Genomic DNA, 20,085 nt, shown 5'->3' on the forward strand with positions numbered 1-20,085 from the left:
CTTTTGGTTCCCTAAAATAATTTAGTCAAGAAGATCTGTTACATCTAAAAGCATGAAACAGCTTGTATGCATGACTAAAATTTTCATAAATTCCAACGATCTTGCTCCTATATCCAACCAATTCTCTTGCTTGCATTTAAAAAGTTCTGAAAGAATTCACCGAAAATTATGAACTTTGACAAGAACAAAAATGTGCACCACATTTCCAATTCTCTAATTTTTTTGGGATAGTACTAATTTCTTTCCTAAAAACACATGTTAAAAACTTGTACTATAAAAATAAATAATAATCTTTTAATAAAATTAATTTACAATTTAAAAAATAATTTTTTATATAATTATTTCAGTTCAAATTGTAAATTATTTTGTAAATTTATTATTTCTTAACTTAAGGACATAAATTAGAATTGTCCAACTTTTTAAATACTATTATTTCAGTTCAAATTCACATTACATTTTTCATTTAAAATTAATATTTTTTGGACTTTTAAAATACATAGCCATTTATACATATTTATTTTATTTACTATATGTATAAATAAAATTTTCATAAATTCCAATAATTCCCCACCTATATCTAAACAATTCTAGGGAATGATTTCATGTAAGGGCAAACAATTCTATACATTTGTAATTCACTAAAAAAAATTATGTATTTTGACACAAAATAAAATAAAATAAAATTCGTGCAACACATTTAATTCACGCCTCTAAACTTGGACTATAATGTGTTTTGTATTTAATTTTTATTCAAACCATTACATAAATTTATTTTGACTATTAAGGTTTGTAATAAGACCACTCTTTCTACCTAAAATTCCAATTCACATTCCCTATTTTTTTTACTCTTTAGAATACTTCTAAAATACACTATTTTTTATTTGATAAAGAATAGATGAATGTACTTAAAATTACTCCAAAAACTGCATATTCTAATAACACCTCCTTAGTTACACTATTTGCACCCTATCTATACCATATGGTCTCCTCTTCATCACCAGTAAATCTTGTAGCTATTGTATTTGAAAAAAGAATGCTAAATTTTGAATAAGAAAATAGAACCTGCACTAAGTTGTAAATTAGTTACACAAAAATAAAAGCTCAACATTATTTTCTACTATATGTATATGTTTATGTATAGATACACACACTGCAAATTGATAATTAACCTATATAAGCAAGGTGCCATAAAATGCCAATCTAGAATTCTGCCCATTAAATCTCAGCCCTTCCTTCCTTATCATACTACACTTCCCTCTATATTATCTTTCTACTTCCTTCTCCTATTTTTCTTCCTCTATCAACTTTCCTCAATGTTCTTGCACACTTCGTTATCCTCATTTCTCTGAAATAATCACTTTTTTATTCACTTTGTACTTTATACTCTTCAATAACCTCTGAAACAAACACATTAAAAACTCTTTCTCTATCTTCTTCGATTTTCCAAGTTCATTAAAAGCACCTGTTTTTTATTCTCTGGTAAATTAAATTTTCTGCACCAATTAAATACTCTGTTGAATGATTATTGTTTATGTAGTTATAAAGTTTCAGCTTCATTTTTGTTTCTTTTGTCGATATTAGAGGAATTGAAAATGGCACCAAGATACAGTCGCGGAAAGGCCAAGGGAGAGAAGAAGAAGAAGGAAGAAAAGGGTAACGAAATTTCTAATTCGGAATTATTCTTATTCTTATTCAATTTATTAGTAAGTTCCAATAATATAAGCACTTAATTTGAGAGCTTATACAAATAAGCGCTTAATTTTGTTTTTGTTATTGTTGTTGTAATTTTTGCAGTTCTTCCTGTTGTTATGGATATCACAGTGAACCTTCCAGATGAAACTAGTGTTGTTCTGAAGGTTTGTTTTAATTTTTTAATTAATTTCGGAAGAGATTAAATAAATACTAATATTAATGTCATTATATCTATGGTGTAATCTTGTGTCATCAGTTGTTCGTACCTGAGTTAGGCTTAAACAAGTATTTGAATTTCTAATTTCTGTAATACGTGTGTTTCACTTTATATACTTTATAGAATGTTTGGCTTTTTTTTTTGTGTATATATAAATAATGATAATTCAGAGAAGCGTGTATATGTTAATATTGATAGAAGTAGAATACAAGTGTGTGGATATAATATGTTGACAAAAAATAAATGACTATTTCTTCAACAAAAAAACAAAATATAATTTTGCATTTTTCTGTTAAGTAGCTTGAATATTTGAAAACTTCCACTTACTATGAAGAATTTGGGTTTTCCTCTCGTTTTCAATTTCTTTAGCTTTCACGACTTTGTTATTATTTTTATTATTTTATTATTATTATTATTATTATTTATTATTATATTTTTTTATATGTTTCGAAGCAGGGAATATCAACGGATAGAATAATAGATGTTCGTCGGCTTTTATCGGTGAACACGGAGACTTGTTACATTACCAACTTTTCTCTATCACATGAGGTAAAAATTGTACTAGTACAATTTTAATTTTAATAACGTTTTATCATAAAAAAAATTCAAATTTGAAAATGAAAAATATTTTCATATAATAAATTTTTAATTTTAAAAAAAATATTTTGTATGTCAATTATGTGTTACACATGTGTGCTGGTGTATTTATTAACAAATTATTTGACTTTTTTTGACCTACCTATACATTGCTGTGGTAGGCTGGTAGCCAACCCAAAGCACCCATCGTAATCTCAGAAAAACATAAAAAGAATCAATTTAAATTTTATATTCTCTAGAAAACCACAAATAAATATCGACCTCATGAATATATTATAGATAACGGTTTTTTTGTCAGATATAAAAAATTAAATTAAAAAATTATTTATATATTTTTAAAATGATTTATATATATATTTTTGGGTTATTTAACAGATAATTTAATTTGTTCGGTAGAAAAAGCAGATAATATATATTCATATTTTGATGATGTAATATACTACAGATAAGAGGGACACGTTTGAAGGATACGGTGGACGTGTCCGCACTGAAGCCATGCCTCCTCACTTTAGTTGAAGGTTCTCTCTCTATCCAATTTTTATTTTATTTTGGTATATCTTTTATTTATTCAAGAGAGAAAAATGAAAAAAAGCGTTACGACATCGTTAAGCTAATTTTGTACATGTTGAACGCGCAGAGGATTACGATGAGGAAGGTGCGGTGGCTCACGTGCGAAGACTATTGGACATTGTGGCCTGCACCACCAGCTTCGGTCCGTCGTCTCCGCCGAAGAATGGTGCAAAGTCGAGCAAATCTCAGTCGCCTCCGGCGAAGCAGTCGCCGAAAGACGCTGCGGCGGCAGACGGTGATGGAGAGATAAGCCACTCGTGCCCTAAGCTGGATAGTTTTTACGAGTTTTTTTCTCTCTCAGACCTCACTGCGCCTCTTCAATGTACACAATTCTACTTCTCATTCTTCTTCTTTTCCAATCTTTTGTTCCTATTCTCTGTGTGATTTCATTTCGGTGATGATGATGATGATGACGTGTGAATGAATGAGTGCAGATGTGAAGAAAGCTTCGAGGCGGAACGTGGAGGAAATATCGGAGGAGGATCATCTCTTCTCGCTAGATGTAAGTATTTTTTGCCTTTCAATTTCTCGTCTCGCGCGTTAATTAATTTTAAATAACGAAACGCGCGCGTGTCTATGTTCGTTTGAATTTTATTTTTTTGGCAATTAAATTTTGGTTTCTCTTTTCTTTTTATGGTAAAAGAAAATTTGGATTATTTTTTAGAAACATAAAACTAGTACGTTTGAATTTTATATTGTTTTCAAGATATATTTTTATTCAGTTTTTTTTGTCTCCAAGCCTATTTTAAATATAAAATTTATCGTTAAACTTGTTTTTACATGGATATATTTAGAAATAAATTATTTTGTTTTCAATTCAATTTTAGTTAAAAACAATTTAAATTTTCTCCAGTGTAAAATCATATAATTAAGAACTACTATGTATGAAAGTGATTTTTAAGGAAGTGTTTTTACTTTGAAAGTTAGATTTAAGTTAAATTTATTTTAAAATTTTAATTTGGTGAAGAAATAGTAAAGGTAAATTATTTCATAATAAATAAAATCATATGCTATGATGAATACGTTAGCTAGCTAGTTAAGTTTAAAATGTTTGGCAACTTAAATGATTTTTTAAATATTAAACATGTAAAATGTCATGTTTATTTTAATTTCATACAACTTTATTGTTTTTTATTCTTTATTTGAAAATAAAAATAACTTTTAATATTTAAATTATTCATCATTTCAAAATTATAATATTTTTTAATTTTATTCTATTTGTATATATAAACAAAATGTGATAAGATTAATGAAATAATATTTTTTATATACTTTATGTTGTAGTAAAATATATACTCTACAAATATGGCAAAGCTAGACTTTGGGAAATAATTTGTGATAAGATAATTATAGATTAAGTGTTTGAATATACACAAGAATTAATGTTCAAACATAAAAATAAATAAATGACTAAAACGAACAAAAAATTATTAATAATCAAAATGAATATTATAAAGAACGAAAATACATTTAAGAAAATATTAAGAGAAAAAATATTATGACATGACTGAACGTTATAATTCTATTGGATGATGGTGTAAAAATAATTTACGTGAACTACCTTTAATCTCAAATATTAATAGTAAAATACTTTAAGCCAATTGAGTGATATTGATAGGACTTGCTAATGAGAACATTTGTCATACCTCGTTGAGTTATAATTTTGGTTGAAAATTATCATTTTATCTTTACCATTATTAAATTTTATCTCTTCCAAAGTTACTTTTTCCATTTCTGCCCAACATGCTTATTTTGTGCTGTGTTCTCAGGTGAAAGTGTGTAACGGGAAAGTGGTGCACGTTGAGGCATGCAGAAAGGGGTTTTACAGTGTTGGGAAGCAGAGGATCCTTTGTCATAATCTCGTTGATTTGTTGAGACAGATTAGCAGAGCTTTTGACAATGTTAGTGCTCTTTCCACGATTTGTCTTTTTAATTTAATTTAGTTTAAGACAATTAATTATTACAGTGAAGTATATGATTTAGTATTAAAAATAAATGTTACCTTGTGTTTCTTTAATGTATGAAACTTTCCATTTTCAAATGTTCTAATGAAATATTATAATTTGGTATTTTTAAATTGTTACATGCATTGTATCGGATTCTGAAATTATGTCTATACTGTTGTATAACTATTGAGAGAGCTTTGAGGTCCTGAAAATAAGTTAAACTTTTAAACGTGGGAACTTCTCTATTACAACTTCGTAAAGTTAACAAATTTTGCTTTTCAATTTTCAGGCTTATGATGATCTCTTGAAGGCATTTTCAGAACGTAACAAGGTAAGGAACAACTTCCTTTAATTTGTATTTCTTATTGATAATGCAAAATTTGCCAAAGCTAGTAAAAGAAGCATAGAATATGTTGTGACTTTGATTGGACCGTATAAATCCTGCTTACTGGGACTAATGCTGTACTTACTTATGCTCTCTGCCTCATTTTCTTTTGTCCTCAGTTTGGAAATCTTCCCTATGGCTTCAGATCCAACACGTGGCTTGTTCCTCCTATTGCAGCACAATCACCATCATCTTTTCCCCCACTTCCTGTGGAGGATGAAAATTGGGGAGGAAATGGTGGTGGTCTTGGAAGAGATGGAGAGTATGATTTGATTCCTTGGGCCAATAAGTTCTCATATATTGCATCTATGCCCTGCAAGACCGCTGAAGAAAGACAAGTTCGTGATAGGAAAGCATTTCTTCTGCACAGCCTGTTTGTTGATGTTGCCATTTTCAGAGCAATTAGGGCTGTCAAACATGTTTTGGAAGATCCCAGTTTTAGCTGCTCAGCAGCAGAAAATGATATTTACAGTGAGATAGCAGGTGACTTGAGGATTAGAGTCTTGAAAGATGGTTCTGTTGCAAGCTGTAAGATTGATTCCAAAATTGATGGAGTTGAAGCTACAGGAGTAAATCAAAGGGATCTAGTCGAACGGAATTTACTGAAAGGGATCACTGCAGATGAAAATACTGCCGCCCAGGATATTACCACTCTAGGTGTTGTTTACGTAAGATATTGTGGTTATGTGGTTGTTGTGAAAGTTGAAGGTGAAGCTAATGAAAAAGTCAATTCTTCATCTCATCAAAATAATGATTTGTTTGATCAGCCAGAGGGTGGTGCCAACGCACTAAATATTAACAGGTACCTGACCCCTTCTGCATTACACACTTTTGCTAGTTTTAGGCTTTACATAATATATATATTTCATGAAGTTTTGCCGGGCATCTATTTTGATTAATTTTTTAGCTTTCCTCACTTTTACATAGAAACTTATTGTCAGAGTGAACTGTACTCCTAGATATTTTGGATGACTTATAAATTACATTTTGGTTCTAGCTTTTGGGTTTCTCTTTTTAAAAATTTACATTATGACTCTCTTTGATACATCTAACTGATCTCATCTAGTGGGACAAAGGCTTTTTGTTATTATTTTCTAGAATTGATTCTATTTCTAATTTTTTTCAAACATCATATCAGTTGTTTGAGCTTTCTTTTATTGCATATGTTCTCATTCATCGATTGACAATTGGGCCTGAAATTGTTTTGTTGTTCCTTGCAGCTTAAGATTTCTTCTTCACAGTACAGCCCTACCTGAGAACAATAAACAGATGACTGAGATACAAATGTTTGAGAGTAAAGAGCTTGGTGGTACTGACGCTTTTGTAGAAAAGCTGATTGAAAAAAGCCTTGCTAAGCTTGAGGAAGAGGAACTGAGTTCGGACTATTTTGTAAGATGGGAACTAGGTGCATGCTGGGTACAACATTTGCAAGACCAAAACAGTGCAGAAAAAGATAAGAAACCATCTTTGGAGAAGACTAACAATGAAATGAAGGTCGAGGGTCTTGGGAAACCCCTTAAAGCCCTCAAGAATAATAAAAAGAAATCTGATTCAAGCAATTCAAATTTTGCATCTGAACATTCAAAATCTAATCTCGAGGCTGAAAATGCTGCATTGTCCTCTAGTGAATCCCAGCATGAAACTGCAGCAGCTGAGAATGAGCTTGTGCAGAAACGGATGTTATCTGAGGCAGCTTTTACCAGATTGAAGGAATCAGGAACTGGACTTCACTGCAAGGTATATTCTTTGTGTAACAATGTATTTTCTAGTTCTATAACAACCAAACCAATCTATTGCATCCTATGTCTGAACCAAACTATTCTTTCTTATTAACAGTCTATGCAAGATTTGGTTGACTTGTCTCAGAAATACTACATGGATGTTGCTATCCCAAAACTGGTAACTATAGAGTTTTATTTCATTGGTTGGCTGCAAGTCTTCTTGTTAATATGATGTCCCTTGCGGTTTTATGATAGCATTAATCATGCAATGCAGGTGGCAGATTTTGGCTCATTGGAACTTTCTCCAGTTGATGGTCGAACATTAACTGATTTTATGCATACTAGGGGTCTGCGGATGCGATCTCTTGGACATGTTGTAAGTGCTCTGAGCTGTATTTACTTGTCCTCTTTGTTGTCAAATAGGGTGTTCCTTTTTCATGTTTCTTCTACAGTACACATTCACAAAATGGCATTTGTTAGTGTTTCATTGACATCTATATAATAGCACACTAGCTCTGAAAACATGTCTTTAGGGATTGTAATTGTAAATGTTGGCCTCTCAGTTCATGCCAAATTAAAATACTTTATATTTGCATTGAAGTTTCTATCTTTTCCCTTTTATTATCTGGCACATCTTTGTAGAAGGTTTTGGGCGGGATTCTGTTTTAGTTTGATGATAATGTATGTGAGCTTTTCCATGTTATATGATGTTTGAATGTTGCTTATCTTCACAGGTCAAGCTTTCTGAAAAACTTTCACATGTGCAATCACTTTGCATTCATGAGATGATAGTTCGAGCTTTCAAGCACATCCTGAGGGCAGTTATTTCTGCAGTTGTTGACAAGGAGAAAACGGCTTCATCAATAGCTGGTGCATTGAATTTGCTGCTTGGTGTTCCTGAAAATAGAGAAACAGATGAATCATGCGATGTCCACCCTCTTGTGTGGAAATGGCTAGAGAGATTTTTGAAGAAACGATTTGACTGGGATCTTAACAGGTTGAACTATAAAGATGTGAGGAAATTTGCAATTCTCCGCGGCTTGTGTCACAAGGTAATTGAGTCTGGAAGTCATTCGTAATAGTTATACTGTGCTTTCTGTTATAACTTGCTCTAGCATTAAGATTACATTATTATGAAGTACTCCCTCTTTCCCAAATTATATGACGTTTTGGCCATTTTGCCCAAATTAAAAAATGTAGTTAATTTTGTATGGAAAAGATAAATTATGAGATGCTTCATAAAATGATCCTTTATTAAAGACACGGGGAAGACAAAATTTAAAGAATTGGAAGAAGAGAGAGTAACAATTAGTAGAGGGTATGATAGAAACAAAATCATTAATGTTTCATTGAAATTGTAGAATGACTTATAATTTGGTCCTTATTTTTTGCAAAGTGACTTATAATTTAGAACGGACTACAGAGGTAGTAATATTTTTTGTCAACTTTTGCGATTCACTATGGCAAGTATTTGTTGCTCGTCAGTTTAGTTTGAGTTTCTACAAAAATTTTAGGGGCCTGTTGAGGTATTAGGTAAGTTGAATTTTACACTTTAACATTGTCACCGAACACATTATGAAAATGAGTTTTACCTCTGATGTTGAAGTAGCCTCTCCTCCAATAGTTATTTGGTGCTTGAATGAGTTGGTTTTATATGCTCATGCTTTTATTACCTTATTGGCAAGAAGGTCTTATTTTTGAACGAAGAGTATGTGACTCTTGTTGTGAATCAAATGAGCCTGATTTACTTTTTTTCCTCCCTTCAACTGCAACAGCTCTCATTGTGTTTTTTTGTGAACATCTAATATTTGTTGTACGTCTTTGTTTTCTCTCTCTCTCCTTTTTGTTAGAAAACATTCACATTTCCTGTACAGTATATGTGCATACAGGTACATATAGATTAACATGAGACTGACCAAACCAGTCAATACTAATAGACTAGGCCTAAGATTATAATTGTCATTGAGTTATTGATCATTGACAGTTGTTTCTTATCATCATTTTCTGTGATAGGTGGGAATTGAGCTCGTTCCAAGGGATTTCGACATGGATTCTCCATTTCCCTTTACAAAGTCTGATATTGTCAGCTTGGTTGCAGTTCACAAGGTAGCAGACAAGTTGGATATAGGTTCTCTCACATAATGTTTTGAAGATTATTGAATAGGCGCTAACTTATTTATCGTTTATGCCGATCCTTTTCAGCAAGCAGCATGCTCATCTGCAGATGGAAGGCAGCTCCTGGAGTCCTCCAAAACAGCTTTAGACAAGGGAAAACTTGAAGATGCTGTTACCTATGGGACAAAGGTATCTGTAGCCCGAACCCTTTCATTGCAAATCTTCAAATTGTTGAAAAGTTTGTCAACATTCAATATCTATCCTACTGAAATTGTCATATGTTATTTGCTTTAATTTATGGTAACAGGCTCTTGCGAAGCTTGTAGCAGTTTGTGGCCCCTACCATCGGATGACAGCGGGAGCATACAGCCTCCTTGCTGTAGTTTTATATCATACCGGAGACTTCAATCAGGTTTTTTTTATCTCTTTTATGTTTTGGCATTGGTAGACATTATTTCATCAAACCTTAGATACATTTCAGATATAGTTTTTGTGCTTCTATACCAATCCCGGAAGAAGTTGTCTAGCTGTATGAGTTGGGATACAGAAGAAGTATTATTATATAGGATGTCCAGGGCTCGATCCGTGCGAGGCTGCGACTAACAAATCCCCCTCCCCCTAACAAATATGCTAGTAACAATTTGTCTATAAAAAAATGCATCTATACCAAAATATCTATTTACTTTTTTATGTTTGTCGAGTCCCAAATTTGATTTCAGTTCATTAAGTTGCTTACTTTATTACAGGCTACAATTTATCAACAAAAAGCTTTGGATATCAATGAGAGAGAGTTAGGTTTGGATCATCCCGATACCATGAAGAGCTATGGGGATCTTGCTGTGTTCTATTACAGACTTCAGCACACCGAGCTGGCTCTTAAGTATGTTAACTGTTGTACAGTATTATGGTATATAGATTTAAGTGGGTTTTTAAAGTTTGGGTTGGTCTGGAGTTGATATATACTTGTCATGTTTTAACTCGAGGAAGAATAATTTATAGGAAATCCTTACTTCTTGTGTCCTACCTTAACTGAACTATATTTGTATTAGTCTTTACAAGTAGTGTAAAGATTGGGTTCAAAGTTTTGTAATAATATTAGTTGTTATTTTCAATTTTTCTTCTAATTTATGGTTTTACTGCTTGTCTCTGCAATCAGATATGTGAAGCGTGCTTTATACCTTTTGCATCTGACATGTGGTCCGTCTCATCCAAATACTGCCGCAACCTACATTAATGTGGCTATGATGGAGGAAGGTCTAGGAAATGTACATGTTGCTCTAAGATATCTTCACAAAGCATTAAAGTGCAACCAGAAGTTACTTGGTGCAGATCATATTCAGGTTTTATTTTCTTCATTTATTTCCTGTTATTGCCATAGTTTGAAGTTTCTATTCCCAAGCAATCCTACGTTTTACTTAAATTCTACATTGAATGTTTATGCTAAGAGTCCCTCATTTGATGAGAAATGTCATGAACATATGTTTATAAGTGAGGAAAATTCTCATCTTACAAGCTAGTTTTGTAAGGTTGGGTTAGGCTCAACCCAAATTTGAAGAGTTTCCTTACACATAATTTTCACAATATACTTTATAGTAATGGGTGAAACTAATAGGTTGAAATTGTTGATTTTGCTTTACTATAAAATGCTCATGATTTTACTATTTTAGTACCAGTGGCAATAATATTAAAATGAACTCAAAATATATCAGTCCTTAAAGAAGTCAAATAATAATTTTAACCAATAGTCTTGTATTACTTATCTAATAAAGCTTCTCATTTATGGATAACATTTGGATCTTTTTGAATGCTGATTCGTTGCAGACAGCTGCAAGTTATCATGCAATAGCAATAGCACTCTCGTTGATGGAAGCATATCCATTGAGTGTGCAGCATGAGCAGACAACTTTGCAAATTTTGCGGGCAAAGCTTGGCCCTGATGACTTGCGAACACAGGTATATTGTCACATTTAAGCAAGTTGTATGAGCTACAAACTCTAGTTGGTTTAGGAAATATGGTAGTATAAAAATAATAGAACACAACTTAGTGGTTAACTGTTTTATCGTCAGTATATTGAAGTCTTAAATGATGTCATAAAGAAGTGTTTGAATATTAAAGTAGTAATCAACAATATTATAGCTGGTAGATTGAAGTCTTAAGTGGTTTCACAGAACAATGTTTGAACAGTCTGCATTATCATCATTTCTGTTTCTTCTTAATACAATACACAAACTACTATATTTGTTTTGCATAATATATTAATCTTTAGTTTCTTAATGAATTCTATAGGACGCTGCAGCTTGGCTTGAGTATTTTGAATCCAAGGCTTTTGAACAGCAAGAAGCTGCTCGAAATGGTACAAGAAAACCTGATGCATCAATAGCTAGCAAAGGCCATCTAAGGTATAGTAAAATAACCTCGGAATTTTGACTTGATACTTAATTGATTAATTTGTGCATCAGGATTCAGGAATTACTCATGTATGTAATGCATACTTTCCTTGGCGTTATTTGATGGAGTAACTTTTTTACTTTTAATGTATATTTAAGATGAATGTTTGTTACGTTCTTTGAAGCTTTTTGTCAATGACTGTTGTTAATACAGTTCTCCTGGTGTTCTTATGGCTAGTGGAAGCATCTCAATTTTGTTGACTAATGGTGAAATTATTTCTTGTATGTTGTATGCAATCATGAATACACTTGACATTTGAAAAGGAATTTGCGTCAATTCTAATACATTGGACACACTGCAGACATAGACACTTCAACAAAACAAAACTTAATCTGCATTGGGCTCATATGTGCCTGAAGTAGACATAACTCCTATTTTATGTGCTGTTCATAGTGGGCTACGAAATACGTAATTTCAATAGAACTTATCTATTTGTGTATGTTGTATATATCTGATATTTGTATGATACATTCACATACCCCTTTTGTAATGATTTTCTATATTTCTGTGGAATTTGTCAGTGTGTCGGATCTTCTTGACTACATTAATCCTAATCACGATACCAAAGGGAGAGACGCAGCAGCAAAGAGAAGAAACCAGGTAACAACGGGCCCTAGATTTACTGGACTTAATAATTGTCACTAGTTTGAGTCTTTAAGACCTAGGAAAAAAATATAGAAGAGTTGTCTAATTAATGAATGCTATTTCCTGCTCTCTGAACATACATTTTCTGACATTACTCTAAATGTTTGTCTCAGCATTTTTAGGGTTTGATTAGTGTGAAACTATTGATTGCCTTTATTTAACTTGTCCAAAACCCATCAAATGGATTTTCTATTATGTATTGACTATTGAGAAAATAATTTAAAGCAGTAATATATCAGGTAAACAAAAAAGCTTATTATCTGGCTCATATGATTTCTTTCTCTCTACTTTAAGGATTGCTTTAAGGCTATACAGACTGCAATAATAAAACCAAGCTTAAATTTAAAGTTACCAGTATTATTTTTGCAAAATACTAATTCAAATAGGTGACTTCATTTCTGAGTAGAGAAAGATGAACAAAGGAAGTAGTCAAGATTCTCAAGAATTTATAATATACATGTCTTGGTAATTTGCTAATGTATAGAGAAAAATCTGCCTAATGGTCTATCTTGAAGGACTAACTATTATTAAAATTGTTGTACTCACGATATCAATTATAAATTGTAACATTGAACATACAACTTATTCATCTTCTCCATTTCTGTATTTTCTTTATACTATAATGAGATGTAAATAGCATGGAATATGCTTCAAAATCAATTTAATATACCTTTTGGATGGAATTTTTCTTGCCATGAAACTATTACTCATCACATTAGAGTGAGAACTGAGACTTTCATATTTTTTAATATGTGTCAGGTGAGAGCGATATCCTACCAGAACAATGTCTCAGTAAGTTCTGATGAATCTTCAAAAGAAATTCAAAAAGAGGCTTCAGATGAAGAGTTACATATACCTGAACTAGAAGGTAGTGCAGAATCCGAGGATGAGAGCAACTCGGCACCTGAACCAGAACAGCCAATTTTAGAAAAGATCCCAGATGAAAAGCCACAAACTTCTAATGAATTATTGTCTGAGGCACATCCTGACGGAGATGATGGATGGCAATCAGTTCAAAGACCAAGATCAGCTGGCTCATATAGCCGGCGACTGAAACAAAGACGGGCAACACTTGGCAAAGTTCATAGTTACCAGAAAAATGTTGAAGTTGGCACTGAATATCCTTCGGTGAAGAGTGCTAATCAGAATAGTAGGTATTATTTCTTGAAGAAGCGGACAGCACACCATGGGGGCTATGCAGATAACCGCGCTGTAAACATCACTCAAGGCACTAAATTTGGAAGGAAAGCAGGCAAGGCTGTTGTTGCATACAGGGTCAAGTCTACACCCTCCGCTTCTATAACTGTTGCAAATGAAACATTAGAAATTTGTGACAAGGAACCTGATTCAATTGATGTTAATCCAGTTAAGACTTCTATAGTCAGTCTTGGAAAAAGTCCTTCATACAAGGAAGTAGCCTTGGCTCCTCCTGGGACAATCTCCAAGTTGCAGGTCTATAATCCTCAAAGTGAGACTTCTGTTTCTCGCGAACATGATGTTGGAAAGCACGAAGAGGAAAATGTTGAAGCTCAGAGAAACATCAATCCAACCCCAAAAGAAGCAAAGAACGTGTTTAAAGAGAAGTCTGATGATTCTTTATCTGATTCTATAGAAGATTCACAAGACGATACTGTAGTTTCTACTGAGAAGAAAGAAGAAACTCAGTTGAATAAAGTTGTGCAAGATAATTGTGTGGCAGCTGAGGGGCTTGAATCTGGGGACCTTGAAGCACAAGGAGCTGTTGATAAAAGCATAATGATTGATGCAGTAGAGGATGCTGTGGACTCTTACAAACAAGAACTTGTTGCAAATAACCAGCCTTGCAGCTTTGAACCTTCTGATAATACAAGTTCTAGCCCACCTGGTGGTGAGGATTTAGGGGTCAATTTATTATCACCTAGTCAGAGTCAAGCTGGAGGAATACCGTATAAGAAATTGTCTGCATCAGCAGCTCCATTCAACCCATCGCCTGCCATTGCACGCGCTGCACCTATTGCCATTAATATGACTCATCCTTCTGGTCCTGGTGCTGTTCCAGCTATTGGTCCCTGGCCAGTAAACATGAATGTTCACCCCGGACCTGTTAGCCCAATGTGTTCCTCTCCTCACCATGCATATCCATCACCTCCAACAACGCCAAACATGATACAACCATTGCCATTCATGTATCCTCCTTATTCTCAACCTCAGTCAGTACAAACCAGCAGTGCCTTTCATGCCAATCATTTTACATGGCAGTGTAATTTGAACCCCGTCATATCTAAGTTTGGTCCTGCCGCTGTTTGGACCGGCTGTCATCCTGTGGAATTTCCTCGTCCAGTACCTATTGTTGAATCAATCCCTGATATCATTTCCGAGCCACAGGTGCAGTTTCATACAGCTGAAAGTCCATGTTCAGCTCCAGTTCTGCTTGAGGACGTTGATAAGGTTGGGGATTCTAATAAAGAGGTAAAAACTTCAGGTTTGGAGATGAGTGAAGATGAACTGGTGAGAGTTGGTTCAGAAAGCATAAAAGAAAATGGTAATCCAAATTTTCCTGGAACCAACAGTGCTGGGATCGAGCCAAACCAAAATGTTGGCTCTAACAGCAACACTAGCTGCAGTGAAATGAACATGGATGATGAGAAAACATTCAGCATTTTGATTCGGGGAAGAAGAAACCGAAAGCAAACTCTGAGAATGCCAATAAGTTTACTTACTCGACCTCATGGCTCTCAGTCATTTAAGGTTATCTTTAACCGTGTCGTTAGAGGAAGTGATTCTCCGAGGTCCATAAATTTCTCTTCTAGTAAACATTGTACAGCCACTGCTTAACCTACTGTACTTTGTTGTTGCTAATGAATTGTAGCAGTTATTGTGGATATAAAAGAATTCTATCTCAAAAGTTCTCATGAAGGATCGCGGTATTTCATCATTTGGGGATTCATTGCAAATTGCTCTGCCTTATGTGCTCAGTTTTATAGCTGCAGTATGCCACTGTCTTTTGGGATGTTTTTGGTAGGTCTTTAATTCCATACCTTCGTATCTGCTGAAGCTAACTCAGTGAATTCCTAGTTTGAAAAAAGGAATCAATGAATTCTTTTGACCAGGCAAATCAGATTTGACTGACAAAATCATTCAAATTCATGAAATGTTGCAGATGTCTCTGTTTTTGCTTAAATCATGTTGAAATTGCTCGTGGAACAGCGTTACTTATCATCTTGCTCAGTCTGCGGGTTCATTGTAGTCAGTTTTGGGGTTTCAGAGGCACCTTCAAGGTGATTTTTTTTATGTAGTTAGACAATTTTGAAATAATGAATTACAGGGCCAAGAGACAGTTAATTATTATCACTATTTTGTTAAACTCTTTTCAATGATTTTGATAACTAATTTGGTTCAGTTGTATATACATTCGTAATATTTTGTCAGGTGATAGTGGTTCTATTTTGTCAGTTGATTTGTTATTGAATTGTTACTATTGAAATAATGTGAAGGAGCATATTCATGAAGATCATTGATTGTATTTTGTTAGATGGTAATGCTTCCTTTTTATTGGTTTTCTTCTCGTTGAAATCACAACTGACTTGCTACTGAATAGTAGTAGCTCGTTGCTTCTTGGCTCCCCTGGATCATTATCATTGTCTTGAAGGAATGTTATGACTGTCATTTTTTGTCCAAAATAAGATCACAATATATCTGATTTTTGACTTCCAGTACCCATTCTCCAGAAAAGCTACAAAATACCAAGTGCAACTTTGAAAAGAAGCACTTCGGAATTGTGATTGCCATGTTTGACCAAACCCAGAGAAGAAAACTAGTAAACAAGAGTTCAATCCCCTTAAGTAAGAAAAAAACCAAACACTCCAACTAGGAAAACTTTGTTTGTTATGTCTGCATTTTACTCTATATTTACTTGGTCACAAAAAAATACTCCCTACGTTTTAAAAATCATTGTGATTTTAACAAATAAAACTTGTTTTAAAATGAATGTGATTTTCATTTTTCAATTTCTTGTTATTTTACTAATCGTGTCTCTTTAATTATTACTAGTATTATGTACACTACTTCCACCATATTAATAAAGATAGCTTGTGACAATATTATTATATTTTTTGATATGTGTACCGACACTTTAAATGATATTCATTTCAAAATAGAGGGAATAATATAAAGGAATGTGAAAAAAAGATTACACATACACGAGCTAGTATATGATTTAGTATGAACTTGTATTTTGATACAATTGACAATGCTTGTGAAATGTGTTCACATTGCAAGTTTGATATTAGTCTGGTAAGGTGTAGTGTAATTGTAAGATAGTTTATGGGAATTGCTTGGGTATATTTAATCCTCCGCATCCTCATCCGTCTATACTGCACGACATACCGTAATTTGGCAAATATGCGATCCACGAGGCCAACTGGGAAGTGCCATCTTCAAGGAGTCTCGCCTCTATGGCTCTTCCACCCATCTCCGCAATACGCAGACAAACTGTTGTCACGTTCTTTGCATGCTCATCCTAAAGCTTAAATGCTTCCTGGTTAGTTGGCCTAAGTGGTTCGCCAGGAGCGTCTGACGTCATGATATGGTGTGGCATCTTACAGAACCATGTCATGTAGTCTTCAACAACAACCTAATATACAAGATCTGGTCCTCTGCGATACTCCTCTAGTACTAGGTGACTCTTGAAATCATCCAATATCGCCTATAGATCTCTGCGGTGGACGTCAGGAGGAGCGAACTCATGGGGAGGTCTCGAAATAATATGCAAATAGTCAAACTGACACATCACTCGTTTAGAAAGACAGCGTTACATAAGAGATGACCCACATGCCATATTTGATCAAACAAATGGTCCCCCAGTTGTACTCGTGAACCGTAGTTAGGTTGGTGAAGTATTTAAGATAGACCATATCGGTATAGGTTGCAGTTTTGTCCACAAACATGGACGTGCCAACTAGGAACAAGAGGTAACATCTTAATGCGCAATGTCGGTGGTACTCAACTTGCACATCATCACCTTCGGTGGTACTCAACTTGCACATCATCATCTTAATGCGCTATGTCTAGATGTGCATTATTATAATATGACACTTAGTATTTGTGTACATTGAATCTTGTTGTTTATGTCTAGATGTGCATTATCATAATAAGACACTTAAAACCAGGTTTGATAGGTCATTATAAATCAAAATTATGATTTTTCATGAAAAATAAGTCTATGGATCGATACACTAGGTCTATTGGTTGACATATAATGAAGGAATTGATTTTTTTAATGAAAAATAAGTCTATAGGTCGATACATACTTAATGAGTTTTAAAAATAAAGATTTTGCCTTTAAAATATCGATACATAGGAGGTGTGGATCGATACACAATGCGAATGAGTCGACTCATCCGTGTTTGGAGTCGACTCCAACTGAAAGGTTTTTAAAAATAACAATATTGCCTTTAATGTATCGATACATAGGTGGTATGGATTGATACATAATGTGTATGAGTCGACTCTCCCATGTTCTGCCTTAAATGTATCGACTCCTAGAGTCTATGTATCGACCAAAAACCTTAAGGCGTCAGATATATGAGTCTTCTTTCTTATAAATCCAAAATTTCACTCATTCATAGCATATAGGACTTAACCACTCACACTTGCACCCAACAAGGGTGATTCCCCACTTCTTATAATAGGATCCAACATCAGATCCAACTCTCGCTCCCCCACCAAGTCGAACCTAACTCTGATACAGGACCACAAGAGAGGAAAATGTCACATCTCCACCAAAAATTTTAAGGTATCAAGTATATGGTCATCTCTCTTATAAATCTAACATTTCACTCATTCATATGCGATGCGATACTTAACCACTCACATTTGAGTCCAACATTCTCCCCCACAAGTGTGAGTCCCAACACCTTATAACACGATCCAACACAAGATCCAACTCATGCTCCTCCACCAAGTCAAACCATAACTTTGATACTACTTGTTGGAGAGTCTAGGGAAGGTGGGAGCAACAACGAGAGTAATGTTTCAGAATCACAAGAGAGGGAGACGCACAATATCTTAATAGATCATATCTCTTATAAATTCAATATTTCATCCATTTATAAATGATGTGGTACTTAATCACTCACACTTACACCAAATCTGAGACTAATTATCCAAAAATATAGCAAAATACTTTCTTTTGATTGTATTTCCTTCAAAAATGCCAATAGTTGTCGTTTTCTCTCTAAAACAAAATAAAAGGAAGGGTAATAAAAGGTTCCTAAAATGAGAAAAAAAAAACAGTTAACTTATCCTAGAATCAATAGATTAAAAAAAGTGACTAGTTTGCTTGTCATCACACTGGCCTATGATATATATTTCTAAAACACACTTATACTTGTATAAATTGGTGTCTTTGATTAATTACTATTCACAAATAATACATTTTAATTCTAACCTAGATATAATTTTTTATATTTATGACAAAACAATTTATTTAGGGTTAATGATAAACTACACTTTCTGATTTGAAGAGAGAATTAAATTATCATCTCTAATTTCTGATACAAAAAAAGTACAATGGTGATGATACATATTTGAGAAGTACAAGAAAGGTGATACAAGAATAATGGTTAATATTGAGTGCAACAATTTGAAACCAAGGACCGGTCGAATTCTTTGTTGAGTTGATCAGATATATTTATGCTATTTAGACTTAGTTTGATTTGTTATAGGACCATCGAATAAATAATGACATATATGTTTGAGTGTAAGGAAAAAAGTGTATCATTTAGCGAGAGTGTAAGTAGCTTCACTCATCTATATTGTTTTTAATTTTTAATTTTTATCCTAAATCTATGTCTTTGGTCACTACTTGTATTATATGAATGTTCTGTCCATCTAGTAAAATATTATACTCTCTAATTTATTACTAAACCCTTCTTAATTAAAGTTTTTTTTATAATTATATGGTTATCTCGCTCTAAACATACTTAATTTACTTTTTTAATTTTCATGCAAAACTTAAATGGCTTTTTCAAACTTTCAATGTCAAATTCACCTTTCACTCTGCTCCATGCATATAGTATTCAAAAGACACTCGGATGAAATATTAAAGACACTCCAAATATTCAAAACTCCCCCTTTTCATTTCCCCACCTCTGTTCTCAGCCATCGCCAGTGCAACTTCTGTTTTGTCTTGTGCATCATTTCACCATCTTCGTCCCAACCTTATCGCTGTTATAGCTTCCGTTTGGTTATGTACATCACGGGAGAAGTTCCCTACCGTCGTTGCAAGAAGGTGATTTTTACTCTTTGTTCCATCGATTCTGTTATATCTCTGTTCAACTGGTCGCAATTTATGTTCAATCTTTGGTTTCTACTCTTTGTTGTTGTTAAAGTTTGCGTATTCATTGTGTCGAAAGTTGATTAATATTTTTTTGGGGGAAATCTATGTTCAAAGCTGCCATGGTTGTTCATAAACGCGACTGTTATTAGTTGACTTCCTTCTTTAATTGCTCAAGGTTGAACTTCATATGGATTTATAATGTGGATTATACCTTCTATTTGTTTAAAGTTGTTCAGTCTTTGTTTTTGGAAACACAAACATTTTAGATGTGCCATTGATGTTCATATACTTCTGACTTTGGAAAACGTGATGTTTGCTTGAAATATTTTTAATATTCATGAAAATATCTCATATAGTTCATATTACTGTTGGTATCTGGAAGATGACAACATATGAGTTCAGAAGTATTTCATTGTTTGGAAAATGCATT

The 20,085-nt window shown here is 33.5% G+C and overlaps 1 protein-coding gene across 2 annotated transcripts; it reads left to right on the plus strand.

Annotated features, from left to right (window-relative positions):
• The first annotated feature begins 1,212 nt into the window (after positions 1–1,212).
• On the plus strand, positions 1,213–15,825 carry LOC127076078 (protein REDUCED CHLOROPLAST COVERAGE 1). 2 transcript variants are annotated; one of them, XM_051017632.1, is made up of 24 exons: positions 1,213–1,479; positions 1,582–1,653; positions 1,795–1,856; positions 2,363–2,458; positions 2,952–3,024; positions 3,144–3,398; positions 3,511–3,578; positions 4,846–4,977; positions 5,312–5,353; positions 5,527–6,209; positions 6,628–7,144; positions 7,244–7,306; positions 7,403–7,504; positions 7,863–8,180; positions 9,142–9,234; positions 9,331–9,432; positions 9,551–9,655; positions 9,990–10,123; positions 10,400–10,583; positions 11,065–11,196; positions 11,531–11,643; positions 12,214–12,292; positions 13,097–15,334; positions 15,477–15,825. In XM_051017632.1, the coding sequence occupies exons 2-23, from the start codon at positions 1,593–1,595 to the stop codon at positions 15,149–15,151; spliced, it is 5,469 nt and encodes a 1,822-aa protein (XP_050873589.1). In that variant the 5' UTR covers positions 1,213–1,479; positions 1,582–1,592; the 3' UTR covers positions 15,152–15,334; positions 15,477–15,825. The 2 variants fall into 2 exon arrangements, with proteins under 2 accessions (XP_050873589.1, XP_050873590.1); XM_051017633.1 differs by having other exon boundaries at positions 1,214–1,479; positions 2,366–2,458.
• The last annotated feature ends 4,260 nt before the right edge of the window (positions 15,826–20,085 follow it).

This window comes from Lathyrus oleraceus, chromosome 4, assembly GCF_024323335.1.
Source record: "Lathyrus oleraceus cultivar Zhongwan6 chromosome 4, CAAS_Psat_ZW6_1.0, whole genome shotgun sequence".
Lineage (NCBI taxonomy): Eukaryota > Viridiplantae > Streptophyta > Magnoliopsida > Fabales > Fabaceae > Lathyrus > Lathyrus oleraceus.

Bases quoted from the DNA above. Each gene is read 5' to 3' on its own strand.
- LOC127076078 (XM_051017632.1), top strand. From the start codon at position 1,593: ATGGCACCAAGATACAGTCGCGGAAAGGCCAAGGGAGAGAAGAAGAAG. The intron at 1,654-1,794 runs GTAACGAAATTT...TAATTTTTGCAG, and splicing joins GAAGAAGAAGGAAGAAAAGG to TTCTTCCTGTTGTTATGGAT. The intron at 9,235-9,330 runs GTAGCAGACAAG...GATCCTTTTCAG, and splicing joins GCTTGGTTGCAGTTCACAAG to CAAGCAGCATGCTCATCTGC.